Source organism: Hipposideros armiger, unplaced genomic scaffold, assembly GCF_001890085.2.
Source record: "Hipposideros armiger isolate ML-2016 unplaced genomic scaffold, ASM189008v1 scaffold_100, whole genome shotgun sequence".
Taxonomy (NCBI): domain Eukaryota; kingdom Metazoa; phylum Chordata; class Mammalia; order Chiroptera; family Hipposideridae; genus Hipposideros; species Hipposideros armiger.
The window spans coordinates 3,465,898-3,489,173 of NW_017731450.1; the positions used below are offsets into that span (position 1 = coordinate 3,465,898).

The 23,276-nt window shown below is 47.6% G+C and overlaps 1 protein-coding gene across 1 annotated transcript in view; it reads right to left on the reverse strand.

Moving 5' to 3' along the window:
* SNTG2 (syntrophin gamma 2) overlaps positions 1-23,276 on the reverse strand; it is a 171,833-nt gene that overhangs the window by 39,489 nt on the left and 109,068 nt on the right. Inside the window, exons 11-13 of the mRNA XM_019646282.1 lie at positions 13,864-13,993; positions 11,915-11,953; positions 4,403-4,519 (exon numbers count right to left, since the gene is read on the reverse strand). Coding sequence (XP_019501827.1) covers positions 4,403-4,519; positions 11,915-11,953; positions 13,864-13,993 — 286 coding nt within the window. The remainder of the gene's footprint in view (positions 1-4,402; positions 4,520-11,914; positions 11,954-13,863; positions 13,994-23,276) is intronic.

Below are 23,276 nucleotides of genomic sequence, written 5' to 3' on the forward strand. Positions count from 1 at the left end.
CTGAAGAACAAAACGACAGCAACTTGTCTGTTCCCCTTCCCCAATTCCCCAGCACTGTTCCCATCCCCCCAATTCCCCAATAAAAAATCTTAAAAAAAAAACCAACCTAGCAGAAACTGTAAACTATAAGATGTAATTCTTGGCTTCTTTCAATGTTACTGTGGAACACTTAATATGGAGCCTGAGGTGATACAGGGTAATTCTATGTTATACACAATTGTCTAATATTTCTTCAGTCTACAAATCTTCAGTTAAATTACTTATTTCCAGGTAAAATTTTAAAACATTATAGCACATACTTACCTAACTGACATTCTTAAAATTGCTTTTAATATTTCTCGCATATTTGTAGGCAATGGCCATACAGAATTTATATGTTAATGCTATAAGATTCTGTAGAATTGATTTTATTACTGTTAACACCTTTTAAAGATGTTTGAAGACATGAGTAACTGCAAGGTTCTTTCTCAGATCCCAACCTGCAAATCTGCCTGAGGGAGGAGGGGACCCACATGTCCCCAGCCCGGCCCCCAGTCCGGCCCGTGTGTGGGAAGCCCGGGGAACCCGGAGTCCAGGCAGCTTCCTCTTCACAGGTGACCCCAGTGCCCTCTGCCTTCCCTCCCTTTTTCTTCTTGTCCCTCAACTCCACCCTTCCCCTCATCTTGACGGAGCTCAGAAACCGTCCTTCAAAAAGGGACTTTATCTTGTAGTTTTCCCTAAACATTTGCCACAGAATCTTCAGGCCTTTTAGAAACCCATTTAAACATCCTGACACAAGAATTGAGAACGTGGCTCCGGTTTTAGGAGCGACAGTCACTGCCCCCTGAGAGGAAGGGGACGGAGGGGCAACCAAGGCCTGGGGAACAGTGACCAACGCTGGTTGCTAAGAGGCGGTGTACCCCACACAATCCTAACGTGCTGCCATTTAGAAGATGTCGGAGCTGACCGGGGCCCAGGGGCAGGTGGGGGGTACAGCCTCCTGTGTCCAGGGGACCCGCCACCACTGAGGGGGGGCAGAGAGGGGACACAGCATCCTATGGATTTCAATTCGCCGGTCAGTCTTTTCCCCCAGAGCAGAGATCTGAACAGATTTCGAATTTCTCAGCACAATATTGACAGGAGTGCAAGGGGCGTTCTGACTGTGGCCAGATCTGAACAGCCGAGGTGGCGATTTATCTGTACGATGTGGTGTTTGGGGTGAGCGGCGATGCCGAGTAAGTCGGCTGAGGGATTGTAAAATAAACACAAACGCAAAACCTGGCACTAATAAAATTACATTGCCCACTGCATGACTGTGGAGATCTCCACTGCCCCTGCACCTGCCCCCAAATTAGAATTTTTGTTCATGAAGTCAAAACTCCCAAAGGATTAAGTTGTAGTTTGCTCACACAGGTATGGACTTTGATAAAATACTGAAAGCGTTTCTCATAATTTAGAATTTTGTACGTGGAAGAAACCACAGAGACCCTGAACGAGGAACAAGAGAGCTGAGCCCTCAGGGCAGTGATCTGGCCGCAGCCGTGAGGAGGTGGGGACACTCCAGCCTCGGCGCCAAGCTGGACGTGGGACGCGGGGGCAGAGGACGGGCCATGCACCCCTGCTGGAGCCTGATGAGTACTGATGACCGAGGCCACTTCTCTCGGGTCACCGATCATCCTTCCCGGACCCCAAATTGAGGCCATCAGGGTTATTTGTGGTTATTTTCATATCTTTATTTAGTTTTTTAAGATTTTATTGGGGAATTGGGGGAGGGGAACAGACAAGTTGCTGTCCTTTTGTTCCTCAGTCTAGTTGTGAAGGCCGTCGCTTCACTGGCCCATGTTGGTATTATCGTTGTGCTCTTCCCAGTTGAGGTAGCCACTCACCGGCCATTGGATGGCCACTCATGGCAACCCACTGCAGCCCCACTGCAGCCCCACTGCAGCCTACACCATCACCAGTGACTCACTGCAGCCCAGCTCCAGGTTGAGCTGTTGTTCAGCATCTTAGCTGCAGAGGGAGCAGTGTCACTGGCCCTCATGTGGGATCCAAACCGGGGCCCTGCTGCTCAGAGCTGGCGTCCCAATCTAACTCCTAACCAACGTGCCACTCGGCCGGCCCTGTTTTCATATCTTTAAATTTCTAGTTCTTTCCTACTGTTACTCTGTGAGATGGAACCATATAATCTTACATTTAGCAACCAATGTTAGCAAACATTATTACATTTGTCCTGAGGAGCATTCAATGATCATTTATGCAAATATTTAGGGAACTCCTCACGTGAGGAAACCACAGCAGTGGTGTGTCAGTGTGACGTGGGGAAAGACAAACTCTCAGTGAGGGAACTGGGTAGATCCTCCAGGCTGGGTGAGCTTAACAGTGCTGTGCCGGTGTCAGCTCTTTCATTTTAACAAACATACCAGCCACGGAAGGGCTGACATTTGGGAACCTGGGGGCCAGGGACACAGGAACGCTCCTGCCATACGTGGAACTTTCCTGTAAATCTAAAATTATTCCAAAATAAAAAGCTAATTCAAACAAACAAACAAAACTATCCTTATCAATGAAAACAAATATGTGTTGTCTTTATGTTTGAATGTGGAGCTTGATTTGTCCTTTTGTTACATTTTAAACAACTTTGTTGAGGTATCATTGACATAAAAAAATGGTGCATGTTTAATGCATACAACGTAATGAGTTTGAAGATAGAGAACAGCCATGAAACCTCTACTGCAACCTATGCCATCACGTCTCCATCAGCAACCAGAGTGAGGGGACGCGTGCCGGTGAGGCCATGGGGGAGGGGCCTCGTGGGCTGCTGGTGGGAATGGAAAGTAAGAAGCCGCTCTGGAAAACAGCATGAAGTTCCTCAAAAAATGAAAAAGATTTGCTTAGAGTATCATTTTGCAGCCCAGTGGAATACTATTCAGCCATAAGAAAAGAGGAAATACTGCCATTTGCAACAACATGGATGGATCTTGAGACTATCACGCTACAGCAATATTTTCTTTTTTTTTAGCTGAGCCATCCTGCCACCTGTTGGCAGCTCAGCCACAGCTCACCTTGGGCCAGAAATCGAACCGCTGTTGCTCAGAGCTTGCACTCTTGAGCGAGCTCTTAACCAACTGAGCCACTTGGCCGGCCCTGAGACTATCATGCTAAGAGCAATAAGTTAGACAGAAAAAGTCAAAAACCATATAACTTCACTCATATGTGGGATGTACAACTGAAAGCAACAAAGGAACAGGACAAACAAACAAAAACTCACAGACAGACAACAGTTTAGTGGTTACCAGAGGGTAACAGGGGAGGGGGTGGTAGATGAGGGTAAAGGGGTCAAATACATGGTGATGGAAGGAGAGCTGACTCAGGGTGGTGAACGCACAATGTGATATACAGATGATGTATTACAGAATTGTACACTTGAAATCTATATGATTTTGTAACCAATGTCACCCCAATACATTTAATAAAGATTAAAAAAAATAAAGCTAGAACCATCATATGGTTCAGCAATTCCACTTCTGGGTGTTTATCCAAAGGAAATGAAACCTGGACTCATGTTACCTGCACTCCCATGTTCATTACAGTTTTATTCACCATTGTCAGGACATGGACGCAACCAAAACGTCCCCTGACGGATAAATGGATAAAGAAAATGTGCATATGCACAGGGTGGAATGTCATCTGGCCTTAAGAAGAAGAAAATCCTTTCACTTGTTTTTAATGGCAGAAAGTTCCATCAACACTGTACATAACTTGCATCTAAATTCTTAGACCCTGAAGGTACAGATTTCGTTGTTTGGTTGTAGTTCTGATGTTCAGACTCCAGAAAGTGAACCTGGAGGGCACCCACTAGTTACTTTTCGTTACTAAATGATCATATTGCTAAATACAATTAAGAGCCATTTAGTCAGTTGGAGGAGAGCTGTGTGATGCGAACTGGGAAATAAAATGCAAACAGTAGCACTCAGCGTTAAATTTACAGGATGGACCAGGCTGAACTGAACATGGGCTGTTTATTTGAATAAAACTTGGAAGGTATGAGGGAAAGAGTAGCTTTTACGCTTCAGCACTAGGCTGTAAATGAGAAACGTCTTAAAGGAAGGGTTCTGTCTGTTTCGTTTTTTGGGATTCTCCCATCACCTAACTGACGCTCCAAGACATAGGGCCTCCTGCGTTCCCAACTCCAAAAGAGCAGGTTTTTAAGCAGACAAAGCTATCGTATCTTAATGAAAGACAGAAATGGATTCGTTTATGGATTCAGAGGCAGAAAAGCCAGTGAATCCTGAGCAGAGCCCTCCCTTCCACCGGTGTGGGGACAGGGGACAACCATGCTCTCTTCCAAACCCAGGTCAGCTGGCTGCTTCTCCTGCGGGAACAGCCTCCCAGCACCCTCCCCAGGAATGTCAGGCGTCCTTACCGGAGGGGTGCTGAACGCATACAGGGAGGGGCCTTTCAGGGCCAGGAACGTGGGTCTGAAGGTTTGAGAGCGGTCGGCATCTTCGAGCCTCTCACTGACCCAACCCATGTGCACGACCTGCAGAGGGAAAGCTTGAAAGTTAAAAGGCTTGACAAGGGCGCACCGTCACAGGGCAGACAGCCACCAAACGCGGTCCTCCCACGACCTCGGCGCACCAAAGCCGCAGCCTGAGGCGGGAGGGCTGAGGGTCCAGGTCCGGCTCCAGACGCGGATGGACACGAGTCTGTGACGTCCCGCCGAAATGCCCAGAGTTTGGTATCGGGCCAGGCTGCTCACGGGAGCTGCTGGCCACGTCAGGTGTGGCCAGTGCCGGACGGCTCAGCAGCACGTGAGTTGTACCTTCCAGGTATAATATCTCATACGATGCAGTGTTTAGCTACAGTCCATTAGCGTTAGTGATACAGACTCCTCTATGAGTGCAAAACCAACTAACTGCATTTTTTATTTCTATAGTAAGCGCAAGGTTGACAAAAGTGGGACAAATGATTGTTTCTTCAGTTAACTTCCTGACAGCAGCAAACCCAGTATGACCATATTAGTTTCCTACAGCTGCCACTGACTATTTTTGATCTGTGACACAAAATGCAAACAATGACAAATCAGAATACGATTCAAAGTCAATGGAAACAAACAACTTGCGAATTCAGTGCATGAGTTCCTGCTCATATTGAGCTAAAGCCCTGTACGTCTTGCCTAAAACTTTAATGTGGCACACATTTTGCAGTAAGTGGTAAGAGTCATTTAATTTTATTTTTTTCATTTCCTCAATTTACCATGTTAACAAGAAAAAAAAAACCCTAACATGTTCTTAGGTAGTAAATATTTAAAGCAACTTGCACAAAATTGTTAGGACGCTACCACGGTCATGCCAACCACTTCCGGTCAGGCACTGTCCTGGAGCTGTTTCAGGCGGGCATCCCATAGGTCTGAGACCCCAGCACCCATGAGAGTGCCCGTGATGGCAGCTGTCCGGGCGAGTGCAGTGACAACTCCTGGGCTCCAGGTAGGCCATTCCCAATTCTGTTCTTTGCTTGATAAATCACTGACAGGTTTCCCTCCTGTGCCTGGTGAAAGACCTCCTATGTCAGGATGCTATTGTCAATGAAATTCCACAGTGTTCCCACCGAGGGAGAGAAACTGAGGCATGTCATGCTCGGGACAACGCTCGCCATGGCTGAACAGTCAGCATTAGTACAGGTCTGGTGTTGAGTCCAAACAACCTAACGCAGTAACATTTTCACGGCTGTGAACTTCTAAGCCCTCACATCAGTGTGATAAGGTGTGAATGCTGTATAGTTTTGCTACTAGCAGATGACAGTTTTAGTTCACTTGTGTCCTTGCACACACAGAACTCTGCTGACCACCAGAGAATGGGACTAGAATGACCTCAGCTGGTGTGCGCTGGAATTGGATGCTGAAACACAGAAGCTCCCTGCAGAGTGCTGGTGGGTGGCAGGCAGTACGCTGTTCACGTGACCTTAGCGATGTGGGAAAAACACTCAAGTATCATTCATTCCTAGTGTCTTGTGGATTTGAAACTAAGTAGACAGATTATTTAAAAACATCGAATTGCTATAGGAGGTCTGACAATTAAGTTTGCGAATTTGTTGTAACGATGTTGCTCACCTTTTTTGACATCAGAGGGGATTATTCCTTATGAATTTGTAACAACTGGACGAACAGTTCACCAAGTTTACTATTTGAAAGTGCTGAAAAGGCTGCGTGAAAAAGTTAGACAATGTGAACTTTTCACCAACAATTCATGGCTCTTGCATCAGGACAATGCACCAGCTCACACGGCACTGTCTGTGAGGGAGTTTTTACCAGTAAATTAATAACTGTATTGGAACACCCTCCCTACCCACCTGATCTGGCCCCCAGTGACTTTTTTCTTTACCCAAAGATATAGGAAATATTGAAAGGAAGGCGTTTCGATGACATTCAGGGTATCAAGGGTAATACGATGACAGCTCCAATGGCCATTCCAGAAAGAGGGTTCCAAAATTGCTTTGAAAGGTGGGCTAAGTGCTGGAGTCGGTGCACAGCTTCCCAAGGGGAGTGCTTGGAAGGTGACCGTAGTGATATTCATCAATGAGGTGTGAAGCACGTTTTGTAGGACGAGTTCGCAAACGTAATTGTAGACTTCGTCTTTCCCTTTTTGTCTGGTTGGGTCACATAGATAAATGTGTTTTGCGGGGGTTATAACACTAACATTATTACTTCTTTTAATCATAATATGTGCTCAGTTTCCATTGTTAAAAATGTTTCATTTTAATGGGTTGTTTCCTTACCATTGAGTTTTATGAGTTGTTTGTATATGTTGGATAAGAAACATTTCATTTTTTCTAGCTATTTTAGCAGAACCTGGATGTTTCTAAAATTTACAGGAATTCAGTGGGTGATTACTTGATTCCAGACTCACCGCTGCGTGAGTGTCATGACTCGTCTAGTTTCCTTAGGATACGATGAACTGTAAGCGCAGTCACTAGAGACAACGCACTGCTTAGTGGGTCCTACACAGTAAGGCCTGGATCCTGCCAGGAGTCTTTCAGAAACAAGCCTCCAGGCCGTGGAGGCCGGGCATATCGCCTGAGGAGAGTCGGGACAGCTATTTTAAGTCTTTACATGATCATATTGGTAAAAATAATTACGAGGCATTGGGTATTAGGTAAGGTTTTACAAAACGAAGCATGACCGAAGGTCTGAAGCCGCATGGTCAGCAGCGTGGGCAGTTTTTCTTCTTCATACAGTTATCTGAGTGAATGAGCTGCCTTGTGGTTGTGGCACGACTGCCCCCTCATCACCTCGTCTTCTGACAGGGTGCCTTCTCAGCACGGGGTCTGTGACACTCAGTGACACTCAGTGACACTCAGTGACAGTGGCAGCATCCGGCTTCCGGCTGGGAACTCTGCACATCAAGTCCAAGCTTGTTTAACCCCTTGGGGAGTGACACAGTCTGTTTTGAGGAGCAAATGAGGCAGTGCGTGTGACACATTGTGCAGCACATGACCTGCCACATACACATCGGACCCTCGCACCACCGTCAGGAAGGATGTGGGAGAGCCTCCTGTTGGTCCACTCACAGGCCACCAGCAAAGCGCGCGCCTTCTCCCATATCTACCTACATCTGCAGAACTGCCCGTCCTGGTGACCGTCCCGCGCAAGAAAGTGTGTGTCACTATCTACTCATCGCCATCTCTTTGGAGCGGTTCTATAATAGCGGCAAGGGAAGGTGTGTGTTTGGTGTTCACCAGGATGGCTGAACGGAAGACCTCTCTTTTACTGGTATCATCAAAGTGTCCAAACAGAACTTCTAGAAAACACAGGAAATTGTTCAAATTCTAAAGGACTGCAAAATTTTAAATCAGCAACAAGCTCAAAAATCTACTCTGATACTAATTACCAGGAATCTTACCAAGCTCCTTTTCATACTACTGTCTCAATAAGAGCTGGTGTGGGACAGCAAGTAACCACAGCCCAGCAGAAAACCAGCAGGAATGGACACAAAACGCCCCTCTTCGCGTCTATCGCAGTGTGGGGTGGGCTTCCCGAAAATCCGTCAAACAAGCATTTCCTCTGGTGAGAACTCCTAATCGTCGAAGCCTTTGGATTTGTTTCTAGTTTAGATTCATAAAAGGGAAGAAGAGCTTGAAAGGAACGCTTTTGCCCGTAGGGAGGACAGACCTGCTGTCTTTCCTTTTCCTGTAATTTTTTAATCACGTATTTGAATGCTGCCAAGCCTCCCGTCTTCCCCTTTCTCTTCATGAAATACTTAACCACGTGCTGCAATTTAGATTTTGCAGGAATGACGGAGGGGAACTTGACCTGGAGGAACTTAAGACAGGGCAGTAAGTCACACAGACACAAATGCGATGCCAGATGCCAGACAGACAGACGCCAGGCAGATTGAGATGTGACAGACAGGTGGGTTTATCACCATGGACAGAGCTGGACGTGCACGTCCCGGGCTGACGGGGCAGCAGGCACCCTCAGGGCGGCTGTCGTCCAGACACAAATCTGCCACCCGGCTGCGACGCAGCACGGCCCCTGCGCCAGCTCTCTGGGGGCAGTGGGCTGAGTGCCGGCTTCTCCCCGGCCCTGTCCTCTAACCTGTGTCCTGCCCGGCCAGGCTGGGCAGTTGGTGCCCTCCTGTACCTGCTGAAGGGCGCTGAGCACATCACTCAGCAGGAGTGTTATATGGAGGAGTGAAGGGGGCGGGGCTCCTTTCCTGGCCAAGAGGGCTGCTTACAGGCTGTTAATAATCTGAAATGTCTGTAACTTGGATGTGAACGTAATGAAATTTCCTATGTAGCTGAATTCCACCCACATTAATTAGCAAAGAAATAAGTTAACAGCTTAGCTATTATTGGAAACAGTGGCTGATTTATGAAGTTTTTTTAGGTATATGCAGTTCATAAATAATTTGAAGGGAAGGTAATTTTATCTTTTACATTATGAATTTTCTAATGGTTTCTTACATGTCCCAAGAAATGTATATTATAATTTTATGAAGACCTACCTGATTATCACCATAATTAAATTAAGAGGACATAACCATTATAATAAAGAAGCATATTTTCATTTATCTTTTCTGATGGCATTTCTATAGGAAACTCCTTTTACTTTTTTCCTCACTTGAATGAGCCAAGATAATTAGCTCAGCATCCATCAGATGGTAACTGAACAGCTGGTCTTTTCCTTTACACAGAAGAAGCTAGAATTACCAGCTCTTCAGGGTGGGTTTTTTTTTTTTTTTGTATTTGGTAGTTAAGGCATCCACAGCTCCATTTAACCCAGGATTTTGAGAAGAAATTTGTTTTGGAAATACACAGAGCTGCCTGCTACTTTATGATGGACATATGCTCTGCTTTGTTGGGACAATTCAAATCTGTGCCTGCTGTCTTAGTGTCACTTTTAGGTTGGTTTTTGTCCCAGAAAGAAGTGCCCAGTTTGGATAACAAATTATATGTTCATTTTATGTACTAGATGTAAGATTCTAAAAATGTATATTCTACGCGTTTTGTATTATCCTTTTAATCCTGTTTTGTTTTTGTTGGCCAATTTCCGTGATTGTCAATTATCTCTATGTTTTTAAATACTTATTCAAATATTATTTGCTACATACCAAAATCAATAATTGTCCAGAATTTTTAAACTCCTGTTTTTAAAGGGTCTAACATCATAAATATAAACTCCTATAATACATACAAAATGTTTAGTTTGGGGAGAAAATGCGAAATAATCCTCTACCAAAAGCACAGAAAGATATGGTAGGGGTAATTCTTTAATAATTCTACAGAGGCACTAATATTTACTTCCAAATAAACTAATTCAAGCACCCAAGGAAATTCAAAGTTATATAGAACTTTTTAAGGTTGAAAAAAGACTTTAGATTACTCATTATGACTTTCTTATTTTATAGATGAAAAACTGCGACTCAGATGTTAATTTATTTAAATTACGCCACCAGAAAAGGGATTAGCTGGGATTAGAATCCAGGTTTTTGTCAAATAAGGCTGCCAAGAGTGATATCACACAAATGAGGTTCAATATGTGATAAAATTTCACTAAAATAAAACAAAAGAAAGATTATTCCATTGCCTCCAAGGTGTTTGAACCACAATTCATTGCATGTTCTCTGTCTCTAGCGGGAGTTTGCTCCTCAGACAGTTTTAAGTTTCTCTGAACCTTAATTCATGATTCTCTCTTGCGAGACAATGAGAAAGAGGACTTAAATTCAAAGCAAAACAAAACATGTTTTGATTTCCAGACGAGTGCTCTTCCCACGGTGCCAAGCAGCTCAAGTGTACCTACGAGAACCCTCAGTGTTCTTCCAAACACATCAAGTTCAAGTCCCACAGAAACTGCATGTCACGCGGCATGTTCTCAGCATAAGGGCTGCTCACGTTCGCTCTGCACTTAACTGTGTGTGAGCTGCTGACCTTGGCTGATGTGTCAGGACAGTCACAGGAGACAACGACTGCCCCGCCGTGAACAATGCGACGAGCACACTGCCTCCCGTGGACTCAGAGCGTCTCTCAGTCACTATAAAAAGGACCTCACGGGCACTTTGCTAATTTTGATTTTGCCAATAGAAACCCAATTTCTAGTTTTACTAGAAACCCAATTTCAAATGGTAAGTTATTCTTGGAGGCAACAGGAACAATTTGGTCTATTCTCCCAGCAGCCTTGGTAAATGAATGCAGAGAAGACACACTTTACGTGTGAAGTATGGACAGGTACGTCCTCAGTGGAAAAGTGACAACTTCTGCGTCAGAAACACAAAGCATAGCTGAAATATAATATTTCTTGTATAATAATATGAAATGAATCCTGTATTAATTTGAAGACACGTATGGAAATACTACTCACTAAATAGCTAGACACCTCATTTAGCTATGTGAAACAAAAACAGTTGATTATAAATTTAGAAAAATATTACAAGAAAGAAAAGTTATTTTTAGAGTAACTTTTCTTAGAATTTCTTTTCTAATTTAAAAGTGTCAACCAGGGCGGCTTAATTCAAAAGGCGGCCCAAATTTCTGATCTTTTTTCAGTAAACTTTTGATTGGCAGGGGTTTATTCTCCTGAATGTCTGCCATCTTTAATCCACATTTTATCACAAAGCGCCATTTAAAGTGTTGACAAGCAGTATTTAAAGCACGCTGAATGCATTCTTCTCATCTTTCTTCACTTGAGACTCCAGTGCACACTTCCTCAAACGCATGAAAGATACAATCAGAAAACTTATGAGCTATAAACAAAAACTGTGCACTTTTGGTACAGCCTACACTGTGGCGTTAGCAGAAAGGATGCAGACAGCACAGTGGCCCAGGGTCCGCCTGCCTGCCCCTCAGCGTGGCCGCGAGAGGTCCTTCCTATGTCCCCACAGGCCCAGCACAGGAGCAGCTCTTGACTCGGAGGTCAGGCCTGTGCTCCGAGGGTGGTGAGCTAAGTGTCCTGACGTGGGAGCCACACCAGTGACTGGGCCTCAAGGTGAGAAACTGCCTGTCTGGGGAGCGTGCCCGCCTCCCCCAGTGACACTGCGGGGTCAAAGGTCACGCAAGACAGAAGCCCTCCAAGTGAGGACGCTATGTAAGCAAATCACACGGTGCCTGAGATTCCAAATTACACAGGTGTCTCCATCACACAGCCCGTCAGCTTAAACAACCGTATCTGTGCACACGATTATTTCATCACGCTTCCTCGTGAAACACAGCTGCCGACAGACCTGATCACACGGCCCACACAGGGGATCGGACGATTCCTCCTACACGATTTCCACGGCGCATGAGTCATTTGGTGATGTGAGCCCTGACGGCAGGGACCCTGGCCTCCGTCTGGTGTGCGCTAATGTTTTCCTATCAAATTTCCCAAATCAAATGTCACCAACAGGAAAAGACTACTTTCAGAGGCTTGTTATACGACCAGCACAAAAAACACCATCCCTACCTGGTCACATGGAGAACAGCACTTATTTGTCATTTCCACCTGCAGAGAGAGGGAGGAAACGAGTCACTATGACAAGCACATCAACGCCACGGATTTGCAGCCTGTCTCACTGGCAACGCAAGTTAATTAGCTGCAGGGCGTGTCCTTGGGAATGAGTTTCTCTTATGATTCATTTCTTAGGAGAGTAAATACAAAGGTCTAGCAGCAATTCCCATAACAGAAAAAAAACCCCCAAGAAACTAATATTAGCGTACTTAAATTACTGTTTTGCACATATCAGCGTTTTATGTAAGTGAAGCTACTACGGGACAGCTGATGCTTAAATTTCAGCATCTGAAAAAATGGGGAGATGACTCCTGCTGTGCGTAGTCTTACGTGGTCACAGCTTTCACATTCCTCATCTGATCCTTCATTCAGCGCTCCCAGCACCCCTGCAAGGTGGCCTTATTTTCCAGCCTTTTACCAGTGAGGACAGGAAGGTCCAGAACAACAACACGCCCACGGCCCACACTGGGAACGGCCCTGAGCCCACGTTTCTGGCTCTGAAGTGCTGGCGTCTCCTTCGCTTCGTGCGGCCGAATAGCTAGAATGTGTGGAAATCACCTAAACCTGAAGGGCTCTCGTCACATGCCGCTCAGCAAATATCGACCGACCACCCCCTGTGTTTTTTCTTTCTCTTCCTTGTACACTCAGGTACCTTTGGAACTCAAAATGTCAAGTTTGAAAACTAAGGCCTAGAGAGGCTCTGGGCCTCCTTACATAACTGGAGGACGCCCTGAGATCTGGAGAAGAGAAACTGAACACCTTCCCCCAACCTTTGAACGTGCTCTGTGGGCCTCGCTTGGCAGCGTCCAGGAGCGAGGCAGTGTGTGCAGAGGAAGGGGGTGGGGGTGTGGAGGGGGACGTGCAGGCGGCATGCAGGTGGCCTGGGCCTCGCTGTGAGAGCATGAGCCCAAATGCTGTCCTGGGCGCCCCTGTCACCATCCCGTCCTGGGACAGAAGCCTCGGTTGGGATGTCCCCACGGTCAATGGGGCCCGTCAGCTGGGAGGGACTGAGAACAAGAGGGCTGGGCAAAGGCCACCTTCCAGGAGCCTCCCAGCAGTGGCCATCCTACAGGGGTGGCTTCAAAGCACTTAGTACTCTACTGATCCCTTACGCCCATCCGATCTCGCTTTACTCTTTATTTGGTATTTTACTTTGACTTTAAAAATCAAACAGATCACTCCAGGAGACAAAGCACTTTTTCTTTTTTGATACCTACAGTGAAAATTGGAGAAATCATGTTTTGGGTTGGAAATGGCACTTAAAAGTTTTCATCATGTTTCGAGGAATTACACCTTTAACACAACTAGGTTTCCCCAAATAAAAATGCCACGTTACACCCATGCATTTGAATAAAATATACTGGGGGTGACAAAAAAATGTGTACAAGTGGGCACTTTGGTCAGCGTTGCTCAAGCAGTAGTTCGCCATCATCAGAAGTGTCTGGACGCTGATGGGAACCACTTTGGGCACCTCTTGTAATTGCAGAAGTCAGACGGGACTTGTGTTTATCTTTGGTTATCGGTATATATTGAGTATCACAATTTTAATATAGCTTTTTCCTTTCTTAAATGTGTATACATTTTTTGGCACCCTCTGTATATATGTAATTCTAGTCACACAAATATTTCTGTGTATGAACGTGGAAAGCAAGAGAGAGAGAGGGGGAGAGAGGGACAGAACAAGTGGTCAAGTGCCCCGATGTCTGACTCAGCCTCACTCTTATTTAGGAAACACTCACATGGCTTCACTTTCTTAGTGACAGATCTGAAATGTTGGGGGGAAGTACCTGTTTTTCTGTTTAATGCTCTAAATGGTTGTTTTCAGGTTAATCATGAGTGACCAAACCCCTAATTATCTCCGTGAGTGAGAAGGAAGCGTAAGGAACGTGGGGCGTGGTGCTCACAGTTTGCAGCATCAGGTCACGGATGTTCGCGGACACAGCTCGCAGCCAGTCAGTGTGCTCCTGGGCGCTGGGGAACTGCAGCAGACCCGTGCTGACGCCATCCAGGGCCAGCACCTCGAACGCGTCGGACCTGCAGGGAGGAGAAGACGGTGCTGGGACAGGCGGCGCTCGGCCGGTCCTTACACGAGCTCGGAGGGCACAGCAGCACGCCCGCCCTCCAGCTCCGCTCGGGTGGACCTGCGTCCAGCAGGAAACATGGCAGGCAGACAACTGTGCTCATCCGGATGTCCCCATGGGTTGAGGAGGTTTACTGGGGTTCATTCAGCACTTTGAGATCCCCCACTAACAGCTATTCCTAATTCAATAAAAACATGAAAGGCGATTCACACGGGGAGCAACTCCCGCTCCCGTGGGAACTCTGGCTTTCTGGCCACGGCGTCCTCAGCGGCACTTCTCGCGAAGGCCACTCGTGCTGTTGAAGCCTCTTGTCACGATGATGAGGTGTCATCACGCAACACTGGCCACGTTTTATAGCCACACACATATTTCTGATTCACAACACAGCTTTTGAAGACGTTGTTGGTTCTCCTCCTTTTCTCCAGGAAAAGCCACGTGCCACCACGCCTACCGTGACAGATGGTTCCTAACAGCAAGATGACTGTCTCCAGGTCAGTAGTTCCACCCTACCCTGCAGAGCCTGTTTTCCACATATAATTTATACAAAACTCTCGTTACCGACTGAGTTATACACTTTCCCAAATACAGACGTTGCCGCCCTAATCCCCAGTGTGGATGCATTTGGAGATGGGGCCTCTGAGCAAAGAAGTGAGGTAGAGCAGGTCATACCGTGGTCCCTGATCTGACAGGACGCGTGTCCTCATAAGAACAGGCCCCGAGCTCTGCCAGGTGAGGACACAGGGAGAAGGCGGCAGCACTGGCCAGCCAGGAAAGGGGTCCTCACAGACACCGAGCTTGCTGGAACCCCGACCTCGGACCTCCAGCCTGAGAGGGAATACATGTCTGTTGTTTAAGCCCCAGTCTGTGGCATTCTGCGGCGGCCACCACGCTCACTGCCACAGTTGTTACAGAAAAGGAAGGTCCTTTACAGCTCTGTTCATATTTTCTTAGGAATGCAGTGCATACTAACCCAGGCAGACTATGTTGTCATATCCCTAAGCAAATAATTGAAAGGTTAAAAAACAATAAAACATTTAAAAACAAAAACAGAAAACAAGGCCCACACTACATTATGTTTTAATCATCTTTCAGGTATGAGTTTAATCCCAGTTTCACTAAGCAGAGAACGACCAGGAGAGAAGGGGAGGGGCCAGGTTCGCTGTCAGACAGCCTGTGCGTTCACGGGCCAAGCCCAGACCGGGGACCCTGGGTGAAACAACCCTTTCTTTTTCATAAGCATCCCTGACTAGTAACTGGCGTCACTCGGAACAGAAGGCTCACTTACAGACAAGTGTGTCCTTGTCCCCACCACCCTGGCTCAGAGATGTTACCCGGGGGCCATGAGGCCTAGAGCTCCTGATGAAAGGTTTGCAGAGGAGCTGCCCTCCCTCGCCACAGGGCCGGCGAAGCCCGGCCAGGGCTCCGTGAAAGCCGGTGCTTACTGTGGAGAAAGGCAGTTGAAAGGCCATCACAGGCCGGATGAATCAGGCTAAGCTGGCAGCCGCTGGTCAGCAGGAGAAAACCTGGGGTGAGAGTTGTAGAAGGAGCTGTCTTGGGCTCAGAACAAATCTCAAACCCTGACCCGGGTCTGGTCCTCCTGAGAACCCAGAGCTGGCTCAAAGCTTCGTTGCAAACAGACAAACCAGCAAGAAATCAGTGAAGTTTAATAGCTGGGTGTGGTCGGCGAGGCGACAGAGACCCTGTCAAACAGCACTGTCACCCCAGGTGCTGTGCTCACCCAAACTGCACCGCTGAGCCCCACCTTAGAGGCGTAACGCTACTGCGGGGACAGTGGTGGACAGACGTCACAAAAATAATCCAACCAACCAGTAAACAAACAAACAAGTAACCACCACAAGCCCCAGAAGAGGTGAGGGTTGGGCCCAGGGCCCAGAGCTGCTAACAGCAGGAGCGTGTGACCTACAACTTACACTCTGGAAAAAGCAGGAACCGTCTGTGCGTGACTGGATGCCACATTAAAGAGCAGGTATCAAAACAGCCATTGCGAACATGTTCAAGAGACTAAAGGAAAACCATGTTTGAAGAAATAAACATATGACGACAAAGACATATCAAATAGAGGATATCAATAAGAAAATAGAAACTACAAAAAATGGACCAAATTGAATATACTGGAGTTAAAAAGTAAAATAACTGAAATGAAAATTTTACTAGACATGCTTGATAGATTTTAAAGGGAAGAATAATTAGGGAACTTGAAACTAAATTGATAGAGTTCATGTAATCTAAAGAACAGACAGAAAAATGAATGAAAAAAATCGTCAGAGCCTCTGAAAATGTTACACCATTAAACGCAACCCCAACATATCTTCATAAAGGGAGTAGCAGGGGAAAGTAGCAGAAAACATATTCTAGTAATAATGACTGAAAAATTCCCCAATTTATTGAAAAACACTAACCACTGTGTCTAAGAAGCTCAAACAACTCCAAATAGGATTATTAACACAAAGACACCCACAAATAGACTTATGTTAATAATGCTGAAAATCAAAGATGAGAGAAAAATCTTAAAGCAGCAAGAAGCAACTCATCACCTAGAAGGCAACAAAAATGAACCGCTGCTTCTCAGTGGAGACTGGAGGCCAGAAGATGCTAGGACAACATATCAAAGTGCTCAAAGGACAAATCTGTCAGCCAAGTAAAAGTACAGCCCCAATACTGCTACAGCCACCAAAGCTATCCGTGAGAAATTAAGGGAAAATGAACACATGCCCAGGGAAGCAAAATGTAGAGAATGTGTTGCTGCTAAAACCTCCTCATAGGAAAGACCGATGGAAGTTCTTTAGGTTGAAAGCAGGTGACCCCTGACTGTCATTGGAATCCACACGAAAAAAGCAAAGACCATCAGTGAAGGTAATAATATAACTACAAACACAGCATACACATTTCTCCTCTCTTATCGTAAATCATGTAAAAGGCAATTACATAAAATAATATGTATATGATGTATTGCTGGGCCCAAAAGTCGGAGGCTTCCATACCCACTTGTAATGACGGCTAGAAACACTGGGCAGAGGATGACAAGAAACGGAAGCCCGAGCAGACCTGTGGAGCAGCTGGCGGCAGGCGGCATTGCCCGGGCGGTAACCAGGATGCTCGCGCAACGCTCTCCAGGACAGACCCTGAGCCCGGCCACAGAAACTCAAAGCACTTAAAAGGATAGAAATAATGCAAAGTATGTTCTCCAACCACAGCGGACTCACATTTGAAACCAACAACAGAAAGAAATTGAGAAACTCATAAATATGTGGAAATTAAACAATACAGTCCCAAATAACCAACAGATCCAAGGAGAAATGAGCACATAACTTGAGGTGAATGAAAATGAAGTTATGACATTCCAAGACGTATGGAATACAGACAGAGCAGTCTTGGACATTTGCAGCTGAAATGCCTGATTAATGAAGGGAAAAGGACCTCTACCAATTAACCACCCCATCTTCCATCTTAAGACACTGGGAAATGAAGAGCATGCTAAACACAAAGCAAACAAAAGGGAGGAAATAAGAAAGATTAGAGCTGGACTTAATGAAACCGAGAAGAGAAAAACAACACAGAAAATCAATGCAAACAAAATCTGGTTCTTTAAAATCATCAGCAAAACTGACAAGCTTTAGCTGGATTTGCCAAGAACAAAAGAAGTAAGACTCACAAAACTAAGAAATGAAAGAGGAGCTAGTACTATCAATATCACAGAAATAAAAGGATTATAAAGGAATTCTGTGAACAATGGTATGCCAATAAATGAGATAACTTATATGAAATGGAAAAAGTCCTAGGAAGACACAAACTACCGAAGCTGACTCTGAATGGACAATAACTCTGAATGGACAATATTACAAGCAAAGAGTTTGATTAACCAAAAAACCAACCACAAAGAAAAGCCACGGCCCAGAGTCTTCACCGCTAAATCCCACCAAAACATTTAATTATCCACAAACTCGGCCAAAAACAGAAAAGGGCCTTCCCACTGATTCTATAAAGCAAATGCTATTCTGATACCAAAACCACAAGACATCACGAGAATAGAAAACTGCAGACCGATATCTGTTTGGAATATTGCAAAGGTCCTGCACAAAACACTCGCAAACGGAATCCAGCGACACAGATGGAGAATTAAACACATAACCAGTGGGATCTGTCCCAAACTCGCCAGGCTGACCCTCTTCCATCCTTACCCTTACCAAGCCGGCTGCTTCAGGCAGAGTCCCATCACGTAGCTCGTCTCAGATGTTTTTAAGACCCCAAACCTAACACCTGTCAGCATCCTAACGCAATGACCAACCTCCCGACCCCGACTTCCATTGTGCCAAGACCCCAGAATCAGACTCTAAGAAGCGCGAATACTCACCTGCCATCAGAGCTTCAGTGTCAAGAAAGAGAACTCAGCATTTATAAATCACCTTTAAACCGGGTGTGTGGTTATGAAAGACCAAGTATATCCGACCCTCCAAACTTAGCCAGAGACGCTTAGGCATGAATTACAGTTCACGGCCACCAGCGAGGCGCACGCTCTGCCACTGCACTGAGGTCCCTCGCTGCCGACACCTGTCTCTCCGCGGAGCAGCGACGTGGGAGGGCAGGAGGGGCTGCACACACGAGGGTCTCTTCCACGCTTGACCTGCAGCCTCCATGCTGTGGGGGCTGAGGAACCAGTGTGTGTTTATTTTAGCCCACGACAGAGAGGTGTGAGCGTTCAGTACACAAAATGAGAGGGAAATGTGTGTCTGTCTCAGAATTTGAAAAAACATCACGTTTTCTTCTGCATGTTGCATTCCAGACAGCCTCTGTGGTGTGTCAGCCTCTTCCTGTCACCTCCGGCGTCCCTCATGAGACCAGTGTCCTCCTGCCCTGCACCCTTCACGGAGCAGGACTCAGAGACGTGCCGGGCAGAGGACCCTGAGGGCCACGCCGCAGCCAGGCAGTGGGAGGAAGACAGATGCAACAGGGGCTCAAGGGTCCTGGACACTCAGGATGCTTCTGGTTTAACTCTTACATCTGTCTGTTTCCTGCCTGCAATGTGCTACTGGACGGTAAGCTCCAGGGTTTGTCCACTTCATTCCTGCAGCATCCACAATAGCCCGTGCACACAGTAGGCCTCTGCACACAGTAGGCCCCTGCACACAGTAGGTCCTGCACATAGTAGACCCCTGTACAAGGTCAGTAGGCCTCTGCACATAGTAAGCCCTGCACACAGTAGGTGCAGAGTGTCTGCCGCATGAATACAGCGTGAGAACGTGCATCATGACCTAACGCGCATCGCCCCCACTGCCAGGGGCCGCCCACCTGAAACACCCACCCCCACTGTGCTGTGCCCTCTCCTCCCTTGCAACAGGTAACTGAAGTGCCGCACGGTGGGGGTCTGAGGTGACCCAGATCAGGTGTGCAAAGTGACAGCTGCATGTGGCGTGTTAGGCACATGCTTACCACACTAGCCCCTCTTCGGGGGACCGTCTCCTGGTCGGGACCTCTTTTAACACATCTGCGGCCTGGGGCTGATCTGGTCTGATCAGAAGGAAGGTGTTCGTGTCACATGAACTGCTCACTGACGAGGCGGCAGTGACGAGACCTAAGGGAACAGAGGGCTCGCTCTGTGCCAGGCTCTGACCTGAGTCACGTTCGGGTCACTTGCCCTCACAGCCCTCACGAATGAGGTGCTGTCATTTCAGCTTCCAGAAGCCAACAGCGCTGAGGGACAGTGTCCCCACCCGGGCAGGCAGCTGGCAGGGGCGCAGACTGGCCCGCAGCCTGGGCGGGCTCCTCCCATGGACCACGCTACCCATGGACACGAAACCGCCTCGCCCTTAGTCCCCGCAGCACGAGAAGCAGCCTCAGGCCTCTGTCCTACTGCTCGATTACCCGTCCCTAAGGAGCCCGGGGCCTCCGACACCAAAGTAGGCACTGCCAGTCCCCAGGCAGCAAATGTGACCAGCCGTCCCCGTGACAGAGCCTGGCGCCCGCACACTTCCATCCACACGGGCACGTCACACGGTCGCCCGGAATCCGCTCAGCGTCAGGGAAACGTCGCCTGAGCCCTCCAGCCCCGAACATCAAAGACACCCCGTGCCCTCTGCCTCGCTTCTGCTCTTCTCTCTGCCATCAGACTGCGCATGATGAGAAAGCGACAGCACACAGTATGCTGTTTTCCTCATTTCTCATGTGGGGACGGTACTCCCAGCAGAGGGGGTGGTCGGGGGGAAAACGTAGGGAAGGTGCACTCGGTGCCTGGAGCAGAGCTGAGTCAACGGTGGAGACAGCCCAGCGGCGGAATATCGTGGAATGTATGCACTTATTTGTTGCATTCCCCGTAAAAAATATATTGTAATGAGCAATACTATGCCGTAAAGTATATTTATATCTCAAAGAAAGTGATGGGCTCTTCAGATAAAGACATCGAAGGTAACTGCAGCTGTGTCAGTAAACTGCCCTGGCTCTGACCAAATGGGAACATCAGCGCCGTTTCCCCAACACACCTGCTCGGGTTCACCTTCACAGGGGCCGCGGGAGCTGACGTGCGAACGCAGGTGAGATGCACAGGCCCGCCGAGTGCTGCGCGGCCAGCGACGCAGCTCCGAGAGCGTCCTTCACAGCTCCCAGTCCCAGGACGTCACGGCTCGCCTCCTCAGGAGGGGGGACCCTCACGCAGCAGGGAGAGGCTGGGACGGGCAGCGCGGGCCGTTCTCCCCTACGGCTCACCTGTGCGTGAGCCCGGCACACCTGGAGGCCTGGGCCTGCGTGCAAGAGAAGCTGCCTCTGTAAAGAGCCACTCGGTCACTGCTAATGAGATCTGGTGTGTCCTGTTTTTAAGCGCAAATGTAGAGAGTTAAGGGCATGAACTTAAAAACAAAACACACAAGGCCTCCTGGACTGATGATGAACAGGCTCTTTGTAAAAAACCCACGTTTATTACAAATGCAGAGGGAAGGGCAGTGTTAGACCCGCGAGGATGGGGCAAGGGCTCCAGGCCCCTGTTGTTTTCCGGGAAGCGGGGTCCGAACTCGCTCAACACTGCACAGCACGTCTCGTGGTCCTGAATGGATTCTCAGATGCTCACGTTGGAATCAAGAATCGGATGTTTTAAAAGCTCACTTTATATAATGACAGAAGCTACTGCCGACAACTCAAACTACTGTAAATAGAGAGCAAAGGAATGTGTTTATTGTACATAAAGGGCAACAAAACTCATCCTAAAAGATGACCGCTAGCCAAAGTCACTGGGGCTGTAAGTCTCCAAGTTCGGTTTTTCTGACCATCCTGATGGCGTTGCGGCCTCAGCCCACAGCTGAGCATAACAAACACCACCGTCCATTTCCTGTCATTGGCGGCAGTTTCTCGCAGGTGCAGGTCGGCGTGGTGGGTTCTGCACTCCTGTCCTCACGGGCTTCGCTCCCCCGGGGAAACCTGCCGAAGCCCCAGGTGTGTCTCAGAGTTAGTGGGTCGCGGCCAGCGACATGGCGGCCGACCCGACAAGTTCAGCCGGTGCCCGAGGTGTGAGCGTTACATCCACTCCTTCTGACCTGCCTAACTGCGAGGAAACCCGAATTACCGCTGAATACACCAACTCCTGGTGCCGCCGTCGACACTGCAGGTGCTCTGAGTATCGATTCCTTCCTTGAACAATGCGCATTTTATCCACACAGCCTTCAGTTTCTCTAATGCTGATGCACCGTTATCTCTAAATTCAAATCCATACGACTCACTCCTACATCTGTGTGATCTCGTCTCAGATGAATAACCTCTCAGACTCTCCTGCGCCAACTGAACCAAGTAAATGGTGGCAGAACAGCCAAGTTGGGTTCTGACTGGATGGATTTATTGGTAAATAGATTTTTCTCACGTTTCAACTCTCAGTTTACTGGCATAATAAATTAGTTTTAAACCTGTTTTTCCATTTATTCCATAGGAAGCTAATTTAAGAAGTTATTTAGGAGAAACAGACACCAGCACACTGCAGGGGAGTCAGCTTTCTGGTGTGAACGGGATATTTGACAAAACACGTGAAAGGCCTAAAAATGCTTTAACCCTTTCATTCCATAATCCAACGACTATGGTACATCTGCCAGTGAACAGGGGACAGGGCTCTGGCGGGGGACAGCTGTGTAGCATCTGTGGCAAAGGTACATGAAAATAGCTGTACTCATTACAACGGGCTTTGTGACATTTCAATACATGTTTCAAAGAAGGTGGGTTTAAATATGCACCTACTTTTCAGAAATCTTTGGAAAAATTCAGAAAGCTAAGGAATGCCAACCATCACTGGTCCAATTCCTTTTAAAAAAAAGGAAGACCCAGAGGAGGTGGTGACAAATGCGAGGCCCCGCAGCAGCGGACGACAGGCAGGACCCAGGACGCACACCTGCGAGCTCGCCCAGGCTGCAGTGCACAGCCTTTGCTCTGAGGTTTTCATTGGCAATTTCCAAACCTGTCCACTGAGGTCCCCAGACCACGGCTCCCTTGAGGAAAAATGCACAGGAGCTGTTGAAATGCTCACGCCGCCTTGTCCTCCTTCAAAATGGGACCACAGGGGCTTCCGGGGGCAGACACAGCTAATAGCCAACTCTCAGGCTGCAGACATGGACTTGAAGACCCCCATTTGTCAAACACGTCATAAAATGCAGGGTTTGAGTCCTTGTTTATTGGGCTTTTCGCCCCTTCTTGACCATATTAAAACCTTGCTTAAAATCATGAAAAAGTCAGCAAAACTAGTAACATATTTGCCTTCAGAATGAGGGTTGCTGCTGGGTCCGATGGGCCCTGACCAGGAGGGATGGGCTCGGTGACGGCTCAGGCAACAGGCGCTGTGTCAGCTCCGTGTCATCTGCACACCCCTGGCATTGGTCCTGCTGAGAGCTGGGCGAGGGCTCCATGGGTCAGACAGTCTTGCTGCAAAGATCAGGCAGGTCTCTAAACACTGCCGGGCAGCCAGGTGGCTGGTGAGACAGTTCATATCTCTGGCGCCTCATCCTGCACTCAGAGTGGGGGCATCTGTTCTGCGTCTGCAGGTGTCGGTGGGAGGACAAGCCACAGCCCGGGACAACGTGTGCACTGGGCTTCCCAGAGCTGGGTGTCATGTCCCCTTTCCATGACATCAGAGGCACACGACTTCTAGGGGCCCAGATGCTCCGTTTCCCAAGGACCATTCGATCCAAACTCACTGAAGGGCAGAGAGCACACAGCATGGTGCTTTCTTCTCTGTCAAGACAGACAGAGGCCCA